The 15,164-nt window shown below is 35.8% G+C and overlaps 1 protein-coding gene across 9 annotated transcripts in view; it reads left to right on the top strand.

Annotated features, from left to right (window-relative positions):
* Positions 1–15,164, top strand: part of Ptprm (protein tyrosine phosphatase receptor type M) — an 819,218-nt gene that overhangs the window by 284,567 nt on the left and 519,487 nt on the right. For all 9 annotated transcript variants that reach the window (XM_047526252.1, XM_047526251.1, XM_047526249.1 and 6 more), the window contains exon 4: positions 8,089–8,167. In XM_047526252.1, coding sequence (XP_047382208.1) covers positions 8,089–8,167 — 79 coding nt within the window. The remainder of the gene's footprint in view (positions 1–8,088; positions 8,168–15,164) is intronic.

Raw genomic sequence — 15,164 nt, 5'->3', positions numbered from 1 at the left:
CCTAAAGTTAGTGCATAGAGTTGTCCCTCGGGATTGGTTGTAGAATTCCTCTGCATATGAAATATGTGGATGCTCAAGTCCCTTATGTCAAAAGGCATAGTATTTGCATGTAACCTATGTGTGTCCTGTTCTACAATTCAGATTAGCACTAGATTATTTATAACCCCTAATATAATATCAGTACCATATAAATAATTAGATGGCATTGTTTAGGGAAGTATATAGTATTGTTTAGAGAACAATGACAAGGAAAAAAGTCTATACCTGTGGCATAGACACAGTTTTTTTTTCCCCCCAAATATGTTTGGTCCATTGCTGGTTGATTCTGTGGATTCAGAACCCAGGAATATGGAAGGCTAACTGTACTGAACTATTCCTTCTATAGAAAATATGAGTTAGGTTCCTGTGAGGCTTTGGGCACAAAGTTTTTGTCAGATGATCAATACATAGCCTGTTTATGTGTATTTCTTTGTAAAGAAGTCTTTTCTAATTCATGTTATTAATTCATTAACATCGAACCCATGGGCAACAGCACTATAACTCATACTTGAATGACAGGTACATTGTCTCTATAAAGCAAATCACAGCCTCTTGCCCTTAAGAATGCTGAACATCACTTTAAAATGCAAAATCACCAAAAAAAAAAAAGAACAAAAATATGAAAAACAGAGCTAGGTACACCATAATACAAATGCCTTTTTACAATATGAATCTAAAACAAGGAGATGGAGCATTGCCTTGCTTGGCCTCAGCCAGGAGCATATGTGCTGAGCAACTCAGATTTTTTTGCTGCTCTGTGTGTGTCTGTAAATGATAATGAAGGTTTTGCAAATATTGAATTGGGGGTTACAAATACATTTTAGGCAAATCACAAATATGGAATACATGAATAATGAGGATTGACTATATTTTAAGCAATTTTTTAAAAGGAGTAATGTAAAATTAAATACTGTATTGTGACAAAATTATTCCAGATCAGCATGGCTCTGTGATTCTGTTATTCATAGCAGTTCAAATTGTCAGCTATCTTGGTTGGGCTAGAGGACAAAGGTGTTTTTCCTAAAATAATTTTTTTTTTTAAAAAGTGCTTATTTTATTCAAATCAAACAAGCAAAACATTCAGTCCAAATCTAGCTAATTCTAGTGAATATAGTATAAAATGAGATCTGATGATTAGGTTTTAATATTAAACTGTTTCAAATTCTCAGTGCTTAATTTTTTTTTTTCCCCCTTTGGATAGATTTTACTTCTAAATGAGTTGGGTTTTATTTTGTTTTATTTTTATAGTATTTTGGTGTCTAAAGCAATTACTCTGTGGTTTTGTTTTGGTATGTGGTAATTATCTATTATTTTAAAAAATTGGTAATGATATTACAAGACTAATTGGGCATTTAAAATACCATACAGATCACAGAACTGAAAGCCAGTAAAACCAGGGACAAGTGTTCTTCCTGTCATTATTGGAGTAGAAGGCATCCACATGGAGTGCCAGCCATATTGTATTTGGCTGTGACAAAGTATTGCTTTGGACATGTGCTTCCTTGTAAACCAGAGTAATGACAGTGTGTTAGAGAGCCAAGCAGGAAAGTGTCTTCACAAACAGGAGGGTACATAGTAAATATTTCAGGCTTTACGGGCCAGACGGTCTCTGTGGCAACTAGTCAGCTCTGCTCTTGTTTGAAAACAGCCGGAGCCAAAGTCTAAATGAACGAGCATGGCCATCTTCCAACAAAAGTTTATTCATGGACATGGAGATTTGAATTTCATATTGTTCATGTATCGTGAAATATTATTCTTTTTATTTTTTCCTACCATTGAAAAACTACACAGACTATCCTTAGCTTGGGAGCAATAGAAAACAGGTGGTAGGACAGATTTGGCCCATGGGCAGTAGTTTGACAGCCCTTATTCTAAAATTTATGTGGTTAAACCTTTGTCTACAACTTTTTCTTCCAATATACGTCTCCAGGTGAAAGAGATGACTACTATATCCTTTACTTAAATCTGAAAGTAAAACTTTTAGAGCATATGTATCCATGCATTAAAGAACATACATGTAGGTATACACAATTGTTTGTTTTACAAGTGTCTGTATTTTATATATATGTTTATATATATATATTTTTTTTTTCACGCACATACATATAGCCTTGGATGTTTAAGTGGTTGTATATTTTATGTATGTGTGTGTGTGTGAGTATGCATGTTTTTATGCATGTCTGGGAATGTGGGATATGTTTTCTATTATAGTCTCATTCTTGCTACCTAAGGCAGTTCAGTAACATAAAAAAGAGTCCAGAGATGGAGATAAAATAGATCCAGGATTATATTCCAACTCTGTAACTACTTGTGTGACCTCAGAAAAATTATTTAACCTTTCTGAGTCAGCCTTCTCATTCCTGAAAGGGATTCTTATCCCCACCTCATATTGGTTCACTGGGGAAAACTAGATAAAATATACAAATGATACCTGGGGTCCAGAAGTATATACACAAGAAAATCAAAGTATTTTGAATGACCCAATCACTTTTTTCTGTTTTAAAGACTTGATGTGACTCCCTGAAGAAATTCAAGGGTTACTTCTAAGGAAGATTTTAAAATATTCTGTTGTGCTTGATAAACACAAACACAGAACATTCCCAGATCAATTTCTTGCACCCTTCTGATTTCCTTGTGCAGTGGTACTATTGGCCTCCTCATGTTATTGTTTTTTCTGACCTCAATCTTTTTTGGACCTGGTTGCTTGTGCTTTCAGACACTCCTGTGTCTCCCCCCGGGCTCTGCATACACTTATTTGACCTCAGTAGAGCAGTACTTACACTTTCAGTGGGGCAGTCCATTATTTGACAGAAAGAGACAAAAATACTCCTTGTCTTTTGAAGCTTTCCTGGTGAGGGCACTGGCTAGAGAGGAGTACAGAATGTAAAAACTAGTCAGATATCTAGAGTTCATGACAATCCCACCTTTTATGGGATTCCCAAATCTGTTTCTAAGAAACCTCTTTTAGATCGGACTCATCTTTTGAGCTGCATATTTTGACCCCCTTCACTGTTACAAGCACAAAGCTACTCTCTCGAATCAGACGTTTTATGAGTTAGTCAATATAAGACTGCTGTGCAACCTCTAAGACTGCTGTGTAGGATCTTTATTTAATCATATGTATTTTAAAATAACAATTTTTTTCAGTACAAATCAAACTTACTTTATAATTGTGGTATGTATTGAAACAGTTATATAGTGTATTATAACTTTGATGAAGTGACTAACAAAATTTGTACTAATAAATTCCTTAACATAAATCCCTTACTAAGAGCTGGAAAATGCTCTTTTTAAAAACATGCTTTAGTTATTTTAAGAAACATTGAATTTATTGCTTTATGCTTGTAATTTAGTCACTGTCTTAAGGAATTCTGTATATATTATGTATAAACTCTGTGTGTGTGTAGATATATACACATAAAATCAACCCTTATTATCTCTGCAGTTAGCTTTAGATAAATCAGCATTGAATGTTTACTTTCAGAAGTTTCCAGTGAACTGGAAAGGGGTGGGCCTGTTTATAGTCTGATGCTATCTTTCTTTGTGTCTTGGTGTTGTAGTTGGAAAAGTCACTGGAGCAAGTGAAGTTGCAGAAATATCTGGATGCTTCATTGTTTCATTGTGACCTCATGACATTTGTGGTGGGAATTTGGAGTCCATTGTTTTGTTGTTGAGTACTCCTGTGCTCCTTGTGTAGTAGGGCTGAAGAGAAACAGCTGCTGGGACATCTGTGGGTTCACACTGGCAGATTGAGGGTGGTACTGAAGGTAGTGCTGGCTGTGTCACAAGCTTTCTGGAGTGTTTGGTGAGAAGGAGTGTGGAGGTGGGGTACTGCTATGTACCTCCTGGTTTGAATCTGTCATTTGGTCATTATTATCTTATTCCATTCTTTCATTGGCTTCCTTATTTTCTCCAATTCAAGCTCACATTTTATGAAAGTGTCTAATATTTTGGATCCTACAGAGTATGTAAAAAATGTTGTATATATATTTAAACTAAATGACTCACTATTTTTTTAGCATAAAATGTCTGAGGGCCATCGTTCTTTTATAAGATGGATGAAAAAAACAGATTCACAGACATTAGGGGGACTTTTCTAAGTCTCTAATGTCTTTGCTTCCTTCCTGTTCATTCTTTGGTAGGACCATGGTTTTGAGTTGGTTTAAACAAAATATTATGAATAAATTCATACACACAGATCAGGTTACAAAATGAATTCACATGAACATGTTTTGTATGTACACTAGAGTCTAAAGTTAATGCATCCCTTTGAAGAATAAGGATAATTTTGCTTTCTCTAGAAACTTTAACCCATGTAGATGATAAAGTACAATAAAGTACTTTAAGAAGAAGGACCACTTTAATGAGAAAATGGTCCTTTATCTGTTCTGTTCCTGATATATTCCACGTGCTTATCACAGTTCCTGGAAGTGAGAGGATGCTCAGGAGAGCATTGAGTTGAGTGGTCGAGTTAGTGAATGAATGAATGAATGGATGGATGGATGAATGAATGAATGAGCCAGTGGCAGGGAGGGGAAAAGGGGAGGATGGATGGAATGACAACATCAGGTCTATTGATCATTTCTGAGTTTGACTTTCAGAATACATTTTTATGACCAAAGTGACAGTGCTCTTGGATAGCTGCTGCCAGTGGCATCAGCAGCCACCCACTGGCTGTCCCTGTGGCTGCCATTATACTAGAGCAGGTTGCTGGACCCTGCAGAGCCTACTCTTGCTATTCCGCTCTGAGAGCCACTAGAATGCTTCCTCCTATCCCTGCTCTCATCTTTTTTTTTTCCCCTTCAATTGTCCTTGAATACACTGTAGGAGAAATAAATCAGCATGATCCCATTGTGATGATGTCCATACACGTCTTCCTATCTCTTTTATTATCAGTGAAATATGTATTAAACTTATAAACAGGACAAAATTTAACTTCACATCTGTTCTTCTGTGGTGCCTCTTTTCTCCCCTTCATGTTTTGTATTTTATTGTGGTAGCATCATAGCACACAGTATTGTCTAGCCTAGCAGGAGCATCTGAGATGACTTCCTGTTCTTGTGTTCTTAGAAGCCCCACTCTCCCTGAGTATTTTCATTTGGGGCTGCTCTGACAATTGCTTCCTCCAGTTCTGTATAACATAAAGTGTCCTAGGGTCAGAGCTTTTGTTCAGGCAATATGTATGTGCAAACATGACATTTGGAATCACATGGATTACGTTTTAAAATTATTATCTACAATAGACTCATTGCACTTTTTGGACAATAACATTGTATCTAAAGCTCTAATGTTTTGGAATATGAAATCCTTGATGAATTTTTTTCCTAAACTAATAAATAAAGTGATATTTGTACTGGGCATTTAACACATGTGCTTAGTAAAACTGAATTTTTAAATGAAAGCAAACATAAGAGTGGAGCTATATCCAGTAGTGAAAAATAATAGAGATGTTCCTGTATCATGTTGCCTGGTCTCTAAAAGGTAACATTTTGCTAAATTATGGTATAATATCACAACCAAGATACTGGCAATGGTATAATTCAGTTTCTGCAGAAGTACTTGTACAGGTGTGTGTGTGTGTGTGTGTGTGTGTGTGTGTGTGTGTGTATGTGTATGTATGTATTTAGTCCTGTACAATTTTATAATTCTTGTAGGTTTGTGTATCCACCACCACAGCAAAGAAACTCAAGATTTTTTTTTTTTTTTGATACTAGGGATTGAACCCAGGGACACTTTACCACTGAGCCACATCTCCACATCCCTAGCCCTTTTTATTTTTCAAATTTGAGTCAGGGTCTTGCTAAGTTACTGAGACTGGCTTTGAACTTGCAATTCTTCTGCCTCAGCCTCCCAAGTTGCTGTGACTATAGGCATGCACCATCGTGCCTGGCAAAACTCAACAATTTTAACATAACATGGATCATTCAGGTTGTCTTTTTTGTAAGTACAGCTATCTTCCTCCTGCCCCTTTTCTCTCCATCCCTAGCTCTTGGCAGTCATTTTTCTGTCCTTTATTCCTAAATTATTGATTATAGAAAATGTTCAGTAGATAAAATTTCGTAGTATGCCGTCTGTTGGGAGTACCTCTTTTTTTCACTCAGCATAATTCTCTTGAGATACATCCAAGTCGTTGGATATATCAATAGCCAGTTCCTTTTCATTGCTGAGTAGTAGTCTATGGTATGGCTGTACCACAAGTCTGTTTAATCATTCATCAGTTGAAGGACATGTGGACTGTTTTCAGTGTTTGCATGTTAAGAATAAAACTCTTACAGACATTTGCATGCAAGTTTTTATATGAATGAAAGTTTTGATTCTCTAGGATAAATCTCTTAAGAGTGAAGCTGTTGGGTTGTGCTTTAAGACTTATGGTCTTTATGAGTCATAAATCATGGTTCTCCTGGTGTTACAGTTTCCTTCTATGTGAGTGACTTTTAAATTAATATTCAAGTGGATCTTTTAAACAACGGACTGATAACTTACACCTATAGACAATCAGCTTTAGAAAATTAATAGCCCTTTTATTGTTTCTTCCTTCTCCTTTAGCCTCAATTTCCCTGAAGTGGCTTCATTATCTCAGAAGTCATTCATTCTTAGAACCTCAGGGCACATGGTGCTTTTCTTCTTATCTGTCTTCTCCCATGATCAGAGAGTTAGTTGTTGAAGCCTTCTTGATTTCACTACGGTGGCAATTTTGTATCATATTTCTCTTAATTCTTGCCTTTGCCCTCTGAATTTTGAGTACCATGGCCTCGTCTCTGTATTGTTAATTGCATATCTTCCTGGTGTCTCTGCCCCACAAGCAAAATCTACCTTCTGCATCCTGGCCACAGTTGACCTCTCTGTAGGTATACATCCAGTTATTCTCCTCATGGCTATGGCCATGCTAGGTCCTGGAATGGGTATGATCTGCTGTACACTCTATTTCATTCTCATCCTCAGGCTATCATTGTAAATGCCACTGTCTCATAGGAAGCCCTTTAGTATGCCCAGTCTTTTTCTTTTATAACACCTATTGTACTTTTTACCTTATTTTCCTCAGTTGTATAAAAACTGGGACCCCACATGGTTCAGTTTGGTCAGACATTCTTCTCCAAAAATACTACCTAAAACAATCTAAATTTTAACCTTGCCTCTACCTTGCCTTTAGAAAACAATCTGAATGTGTTTATGCTTTGAAGTATTGTGTGTGTGTGTGTGTGTGTGTGTGTGTACAATGCTGGAAATTGATTCCTGCTTTGCCCTCCCACTGATATACAGCCCCAGTTCTTTTTATTTTTTGTTCTGAGACAGTCTTACTGAGTTACCCAGGCTGGCCTTGAACTTAATGATTCTCCTGCTTCAGCCTTCCTCACTGTTGGGATTATAGTCATATTCCACAATGCCCAGCTAAAATACAGTATATATTTATTTATATTTTGGAACAAGGGATTGAATCCAGGCCATCTTACAATTTAGCTACATTAACAGTGCATACATATATTTTTGTTGGTTTTTTTCTTTTTCTTGAGACAGGATTTTGCTAAATTGCCCAGGCTATTCTCAAACATGCAATCCTCCTGCTTCCACTTCCCATATTTCTGGGATTATGGGTTTGTGTGACCTTGCCTAGCTAGTATTATTTTTATTTGATCATTTGCTTCTCTAGAATTTAAGAATTTAATTTATTATCTAGAATTTAAGTTCTCAAATACTTTGATGTTTTATTCCCCACTGTATGTCTAGCCCTTTGAAAATGACTGTTTCCCTTTCCCAAATACCTTTTCTAAATCAAGGTATCCCTCCCCAAACCAGGTGAGTCCTTGCTACAGGTTGCTGTCTGTCCCACCTATTACTCTTTAGCCTTCCTGAAGATGGGGTTGAGGTTGTATTTATCTTTGTAGTCTCAAACCTGACACATCAACTGATAGATGTTAGGTACTCATTCCATTGTATCTACTGGCAACACAAATGAATAAAAGACTTAAACAATGTATCTTATCTATAGAAGATGTCTTGTAAAAACTATGACAAAATAAGTGAATAACTTAGATCTTTCTTAATTTACAGGTGGTTTTTGAAGTGATAACCTCTGGACATCAAGGCTACCTTGCTATTGATGAAGTGAAGGTGTTAGGACATCCATGTAGTAAGTTGCCTCTACTATTAAATGTTGGAGTACATCACAGGGGCATGTTTGTGTTATGGTTTTAGAGAAGGAGCTAAAACCTAGGGAGACGGTGTCCTGCTAAGAGAGTTCATTGACATGTCTCCAGATTTTGTCAGTCCAAAAGTCCAAAAACATGTATTTCATGAATAAATGTCATGGCTTGTATGTCTCTACATATCTTTTAAAATGAAAATCAGAGTTGGGGTATAAAGGAATGCTTTCACATGCTTGAACATCCTGGTAGAAGATCTGCTTATTTGTTGCCATGATCCTTGGATTTCCCTTTTCAGTATTGGCACAGGATTAAGTGGTAAGAATTGGTGCATTTAATTTCTAAGTCAAGTATGTTTCAGCCACTTTTTCTTATTTTTGTCATATGATTTCAAAAAATACAGCCCTCAACTTAACTGTATAAGAAACCTGCCTAAGTCACCTGGGGACCCCAAAAGTGGCTTGTTTCTCATCATTTTCAAATTTGTGATTTAAAAAAGTATAACGAGTGAGACCTAGCCAGTTCATTTTCATTGCTGAGTAGTAGTCCATGCCTATAATCCCAGCAACCCAGGAGTCTGTAGGAGGATTGTGAGTTTGAGGTGGCCTGAGCCTTCAGCTCCTGTCTGAAAAAAAAAAGGCAGTTGATGTAGCTTCGTGGTAGAGCGCTCCTGAGTTTAATCCCTAGTTCCTCAAAAGAAAAAGAATAATAATAAAGTATAATGGGTGATACACACACACACACACACTTTTTAAAAATCCTGATATGAACAACTATTTCTTCATATAGGATAGTGCAGATTGCCAGCCTCACTTCTCCTACCTCCTCAGAGCCGCTATGGTGATGAACTGGTCACTGCTTCATTCTATCTATATAGTTTCTTGCTTTCCTTAAGCAAAAAAACCAAACAAACAAACAAAACTTTTACTCAAATGGGAATTGGGTGGCAAATAGAATCCCATACTGTCGCTGGCTAACATAGTCAGCAGGCCCCAAACTTGAGACTCTTTAGGAAGACCACAGACACTGCAGTGGCAGAGGAACTTCTGCCACTTCTGTCTTTTATCCTTGGAAGGCGACCATTGCTTCCAATAACTGGAAGTCCTCCATTGCTCTGGACCTTGGCATCCTTGGCCTTAAGTGCAAGGCCCAGAATGTGATTGTCAGGTTGTTCTCGCAAATAGCATGATCAGGAAAACAGACTGTGGCTTTTCTACTTTCTCATAGGAGCCAGACTTTGACTTTTACTAAGAAACATATCCTGCTGGGCAGTCAAACACTGTGTGTGTGTGTGTGTGATGTAGTTCCCATAATCACTAAGTATTTATACACAGCAAACTTGTCAGCCTTGTCTTCTGTGCATCTAATGAATGATAGTCAACTTTACAAATTTTTCTGTACTCTTATCCCTTGATATCCACTGGGCATTAGTTTCAGGCTCCCCCTGCAGATACGAAGATCTGTTGATGCTCTAAAGAAATGGTATAGTGTTTGAGTATAACCTATATTCATCTTCCCATATGCTTTAAATCTTCCTTAGATTACTTGTAATTCCTAGTATAATATAAATACTTTGTAGATAGTTGTATAGTTTAGGGGATGATGACTAGAATAAGACATTTGTATGTGTTTGGTACAGATACAATTATTTTTTTATAGTATTTTCTATGCATAGTTGGTTGAATCCACAGATGTAGAACCTGCAGATATGGAGGGCTGACTGTACACTCTGTTTTTTTCCCCTTCTATTTAGTATTACATTCTTTTTTAGATCAATTCATGGTACTCCTTCACAGAAATATACTATATTTTGTTCTTTTTTGAACATTCAGCGTCTCCCCTGACCCCTGTTTTTCTCTGTTAAACACATTGTTGCAGGGAACATCTGTGGTTGGGTGTCCTGATGCAACTTTGAGAACCTCAGTGTGATAGATATATTATTAGAAGCCCAGTCTCTGGAATATAGGCGAGACACATTTTTAGTTTTATTAGATGCTGCCAAATTGCTATGAAAAGTGTCTAGATCAGTTTATATCCCCACCATCAGTGCATGGAAGTTTTATTTCACCTATATTCTTGCCCAAAATTCATATTGTCAGACTTTAAATTTTTGGCCATCTGAGTGATGACCGCCTGCTTTATTTTTAGACTCCCTGGCATTAAGAGAAGCTAGCTAGTTCATCCATTTTATGGCTTTCTGCTGATGGCTTCTATCCAGATCATCAGAGAATGGTTATATCTACAATATTAGAAATATACATGCTTGTAAGAATGTCTCAGCTTTTTTTTTTTTTTAAGTGCACAGACTTGAATAGGTCATTAGATCATTAGATCATTCTCTACTGTAGTTATAAGGTCTGCATGGCTGTTATCTGATGAGGGTATCATGATGCATTTGTCTAATTTCATCCAAAGGTGTTTGCTGTCTTTGATATCTTTATTTGGGGTTCTGAAGCTTGCCACAGCATACAAGTTAACATATAGCAGTCCCCCTGTTCATTGCTAACACAGCCATTACTTTTGTAGTGTGTCACATTTGCCTTTTTGTCTGTGTCAGCAAGACTGGGAGGTTTGAGAAAAATTTCTTCCCCCCTTTTTATTTTCCCTGAAAAGGCAGGAAAACGAACAAGGCTGTACCTAATTGAAACAGCAGGGCAAATTTAGAAGCAGAATATAATTACCTAAGTTGGAACTCAGCCAAATCCTCAGAGTAATAGCCTCAGGCTTGGAAAAGTACCCTGAGATCTTCTGATACTAACAAATGTTCATGGCCTCTGATTTACTGCTTACAAGGAGTTAGAAAAATAAGAGCCAGTAAAACTGTGCCCCTACTAAGTGCTAAGTGCACAGATGACATACACCTTCACCTGTTTCTTAAGAGTGAATCTGTCAACAAAGCAGATGTTTGTTGCTGCACTGGGTGTAGGTGCAAAGGCTGTGGCTAAGTTTGCCTAGGGCTTCCAAGTTTATAACCTAAATTCCATCTTGTATTATCTGACCGCTGGCTAATGTCAGAGCTCCGGAAGTGTAGCCCCTTTCATCCATCCACTGGATTGCAGTCATTCTGTTCAGCAAAGACGGAAAGACTAAATGCTTATCCTTCTATCAGTACTTTCCTGAAACATACTGTTTGTTGCTGTTTTATACATTCCTTAGAAGCCAGCCTCCCATGGCTGTAGAAAAGGTGTTTATGGTCCCTCCTTTGGAGAATCCCTGTGCTAATACTTAATTGGCTTTGTGAACTGTTGTTAGGAGACACAGAATTGAAAAACAGTTTCTGTACCGAAGTAGTATGTGCTACAACAGCATTTTGAACTGTAAGCTTTAAATGGTTTTGATGATAGTCCTTTGGTAGTTATTTTTCCTTGTATCTCCAAGTTTATGGGGAAAACATGCAGATAAAGAATTTAAGGATTAAATCATTAGTTTGATCTTAAAATGGAAAGCTTTACAGGTAATATTTTATGAGATTTTCTATAAAGATTTCTAAATAATCAATTATTTTGAAATTTTGGTGCTCATTATATTCAAATTCCAATGGAGCTTAAGTAGTTCATATCTCAAACTATGCTTTCCAAATGGATGCAGAATTGCTGAATCTTATTTATTTCACTGTAAAGCCTCCTGTTTGGACTCATATAGGTTTATGAGTAGGCATTACAACATTTTTTTAATAGTAGCTGTTCTCATACAAGTATGTAGTTGGTCATAAAGTCAATTTTAACGTAGTCACAATAAGATGCAGGATCAGCTTGAAATGTGGAGATGGCTGTGCAGAATCAGCAGCTCTCTGGCTTAAAACCACTTCTAATAAACAGAGATAATTCTTGAATTTGGTATGAGCACTAAAAATATATTTTGGTTTGATTCAGTAATTCTAGTAGGAAAAACTGAAGAAGTATTTTATCTGTTTCATCATTTTTTAAAGATATTTATGAGCTCTTAATCTATGGGCATTTCTATTATTATCTTGTGGTTTATATATATATACATACATACATATATATATTATACAAAATACATACATGTATGTGTATATATACACATATGTATATATACACCCATATGTATATGTATATATGTGCACACATATATATGTATGTCTTACAAACCATTAGAATTTTAGTGAGACAATTGGCATATCATCCAATGTAGCCATTTAAAGTAAACAATTAAGTGGTGGTGTTTGTATATTCATGGAGTTGTATAACCATTACCATAATCAATTTAAAAAATTTCCACCGCCTCTCCCTAAATTAGTCAATCTCTATTCTCCTGCCTCTAACCCTCAGCAATCCTTAATCTGTATCCTGTGTACTTATATTGCATTCAAATTAAATCACATAACATATGCTCCTTTTCAGCTTCTTTCGCTTAGGATAATGTTTCAAGGATCATTCACATTTCTGCATATATCAATACTTTAAGCCTTTTTTTTTTTTACTGGGGAATGAACCCAGGTGCCCTAACCATTGAACCACATCTTCATCTCTTTTATTTTTGTATTTTATTTAGAGACAGGGTCTCAACTGTTCTTTGGGCCTTGCTAAATTGTTGAGGCTGGCTTTGAACTTGAGATCCTCCTGCCTCAGTCCCCTAAGCCACTGGGATTAAAGGTGTGCGCCACTGTGACTGGTACTTTAATGCCTTTTTAAAGCCATTAATTATATGGATATAACACATTTTATCGAATCATTCATAAGCTGAGGAGCATTGAAGTTGTTTCCATCTTTTGGCAATTGTGAAAAATGTGTAGAATTGCTGGGTCATGTGGTAACACTGTTTAGCATTTCGAAGAATGGCGAAATTGTTTTTCAAATTGACTGCACCATTCCAAAGAGCAGAATATAAAGGGTCCAATTTCTGCATATTCTTAATAACACTTATGTCCTTTTTTTATCATGATCATCTTAGGGTTTTGAAGTTGTATCTGTTTGTGGTTTGGATTATATAATGACTAATGATGATGTTGAACATTTTTCCATACAGTTTTTGGCTACTTTTATTTCTTTTAGGGAGAAATTTTTATACAGATCCTTTCTCCATTCTTCTTCTTTCTTTCTTTTTTTCTATTATTTCTTTTGTTACTCATAATCATTTGATGCTGTGTCTAAGAAGGCTTTGCCTAATCCAAGATCTCAAAGGTTTATCCTATGTTTTCTCCTAAGAGTTTTATAGTTTCCATTCTTAGATGTAGGTCTAGGAGCTGTTTTGAATTAATTTGGGTGTAGTATAAGGTAGTTGTACAACTTCATTCTTATTGTCCATGAATATCCAGTTATTTGATAACTATTTGTTCTCCCCCCCCCCCCAATTGAATTGCCTTGGTACCCTTGTTGAAAATCAGTTTACCATAAATAGAAAGGTTTCATTCTGGACCCTCTATCCTGCTGGTACCACACGGTTTTGATTACTGTAACTTTGTAAGAATCTGTGAATCTTTCAACATTCTTCTTTTTTTTCTAATATTGTCTTGACTTTTCTGAGTCCCTTATGTTTTTGAATGAGCTTGAGAATCAGCTTGTCAGTTTAGTCCTCCCCAAATCAACTGAATTGTTTATAGGAGTTTTGTTGAATGTGTAGATTGCTTTAGGTGAGAAAAAATCACCATTTTAACAGTATTAGGTTTTGTGATCCAGGAACATAGGATGATTTACCTTTCATTGACATCTTATAATTTCAAATGTGTAGTTTTCAGAGAGTATACAACTATTATAATTCTTCTATAAAACTTATTCCTGAGTATTTTATTCCGACTCTATTGTAAATGGAATTACTTTCTTTATTTTATTTTTGAATTGTTCATTGCTAGTTTATAGAAATTAATTTTTTGTTATATTATCTCATACCCTGAGATCTGTTGAACTTGCTTATTCTAAAATTTTTATGTGGATTCTTCAGCATTTTCTTTTTTATTATTGAATTTTTTAAACATATGTTAATTTCACAAATTAATAGGTTTTACTGTGATATTTCTGAACATTTATAAACTGTGCATTGGTCATGTCCATCCAACCCATCATCTATCCTCCATACCCCTCCCCACCACACACTTTCTAGTTCCTAGTAATGCCTTCAACTTTCAGGTCAGTTTTGGTTGTTATTATTGTTCCCAAATTTTCACAATTGTGAGAGAGTACTTTTTCTATATCTAGCTTATTTCCTTTAACATGATGATGTTCTCTAATTCTATCCATTTTGCTGAAAAGAACAGATTTTCATTTTTTATGGATGAACATTTCTCCGTTGTGTATAAATAAACCATATTTTCTTTATCCATTTATCTGTTGACAGGCACCTAAGCTGATTCCATATCTTAGTTATTTTAAATAATGCCTCAATAAACATAGACATGCATTATTGTTTTTGTATGCTCATTTCATTTTATTCAGATATATTCCCAGAAATGGGGCAGGTTGGGACAGCTTGACCATATGGTAGTACTATTTTTAGTTTTTTGAGGGATCTCCATGCATTTTTCCATAGTAGCTGTACTAATTTACATTCCTACCATCTGTATATAAGGGTTCCATTTTCTCCATATCTTCACCAATATTTGTTATTTTTCATCATTTTGATAATAGCCATTCTAATTGAGGTGAGACGGCATCTCATTGTAACTTGACTTACATTTTCTGATGGCTAATGATATTGAGTATTCCTTCATATATTTATTGGCCATTTTTATTTCTTCTTCTCAAAAGCATGTTGTTGTATTCAGATAATTTGCTTATTTAAAAATTAGACTCTTTGTTGTTGTTTTTAAAATTTTTTATTTCTTTATGTTCTTGATATAACACTCTGTCAGATGAATAACTGGCAAATATTTTCTCCCATTCTGTAGGTTGTATCTTCACTCTGCTGTTTCCTTTGCTGTGCAGAAATATTTTAATTACATATAATCCCATTTGTCAGGTTTTGCTTTCGTTTCTTTTACTTTGGAGTCCTGTTCAGAAATTTACTGCCTATTCCATTGTCTTGAAG

The sequence above is a fragment of the Sciurus carolinensis genome, chromosome 15 (genome assembly GCF_902686445.1).
Source record: "Sciurus carolinensis chromosome 15, mSciCar1.2, whole genome shotgun sequence".
In the NCBI taxonomy this organism is placed as follows: Eukaryota; Metazoa; Chordata; class Mammalia; order Rodentia; family Sciuridae; genus Sciurus; species Sciurus carolinensis.
This window is presented reverse-complemented; position numbering and strand designations above follow the sequence as displayed.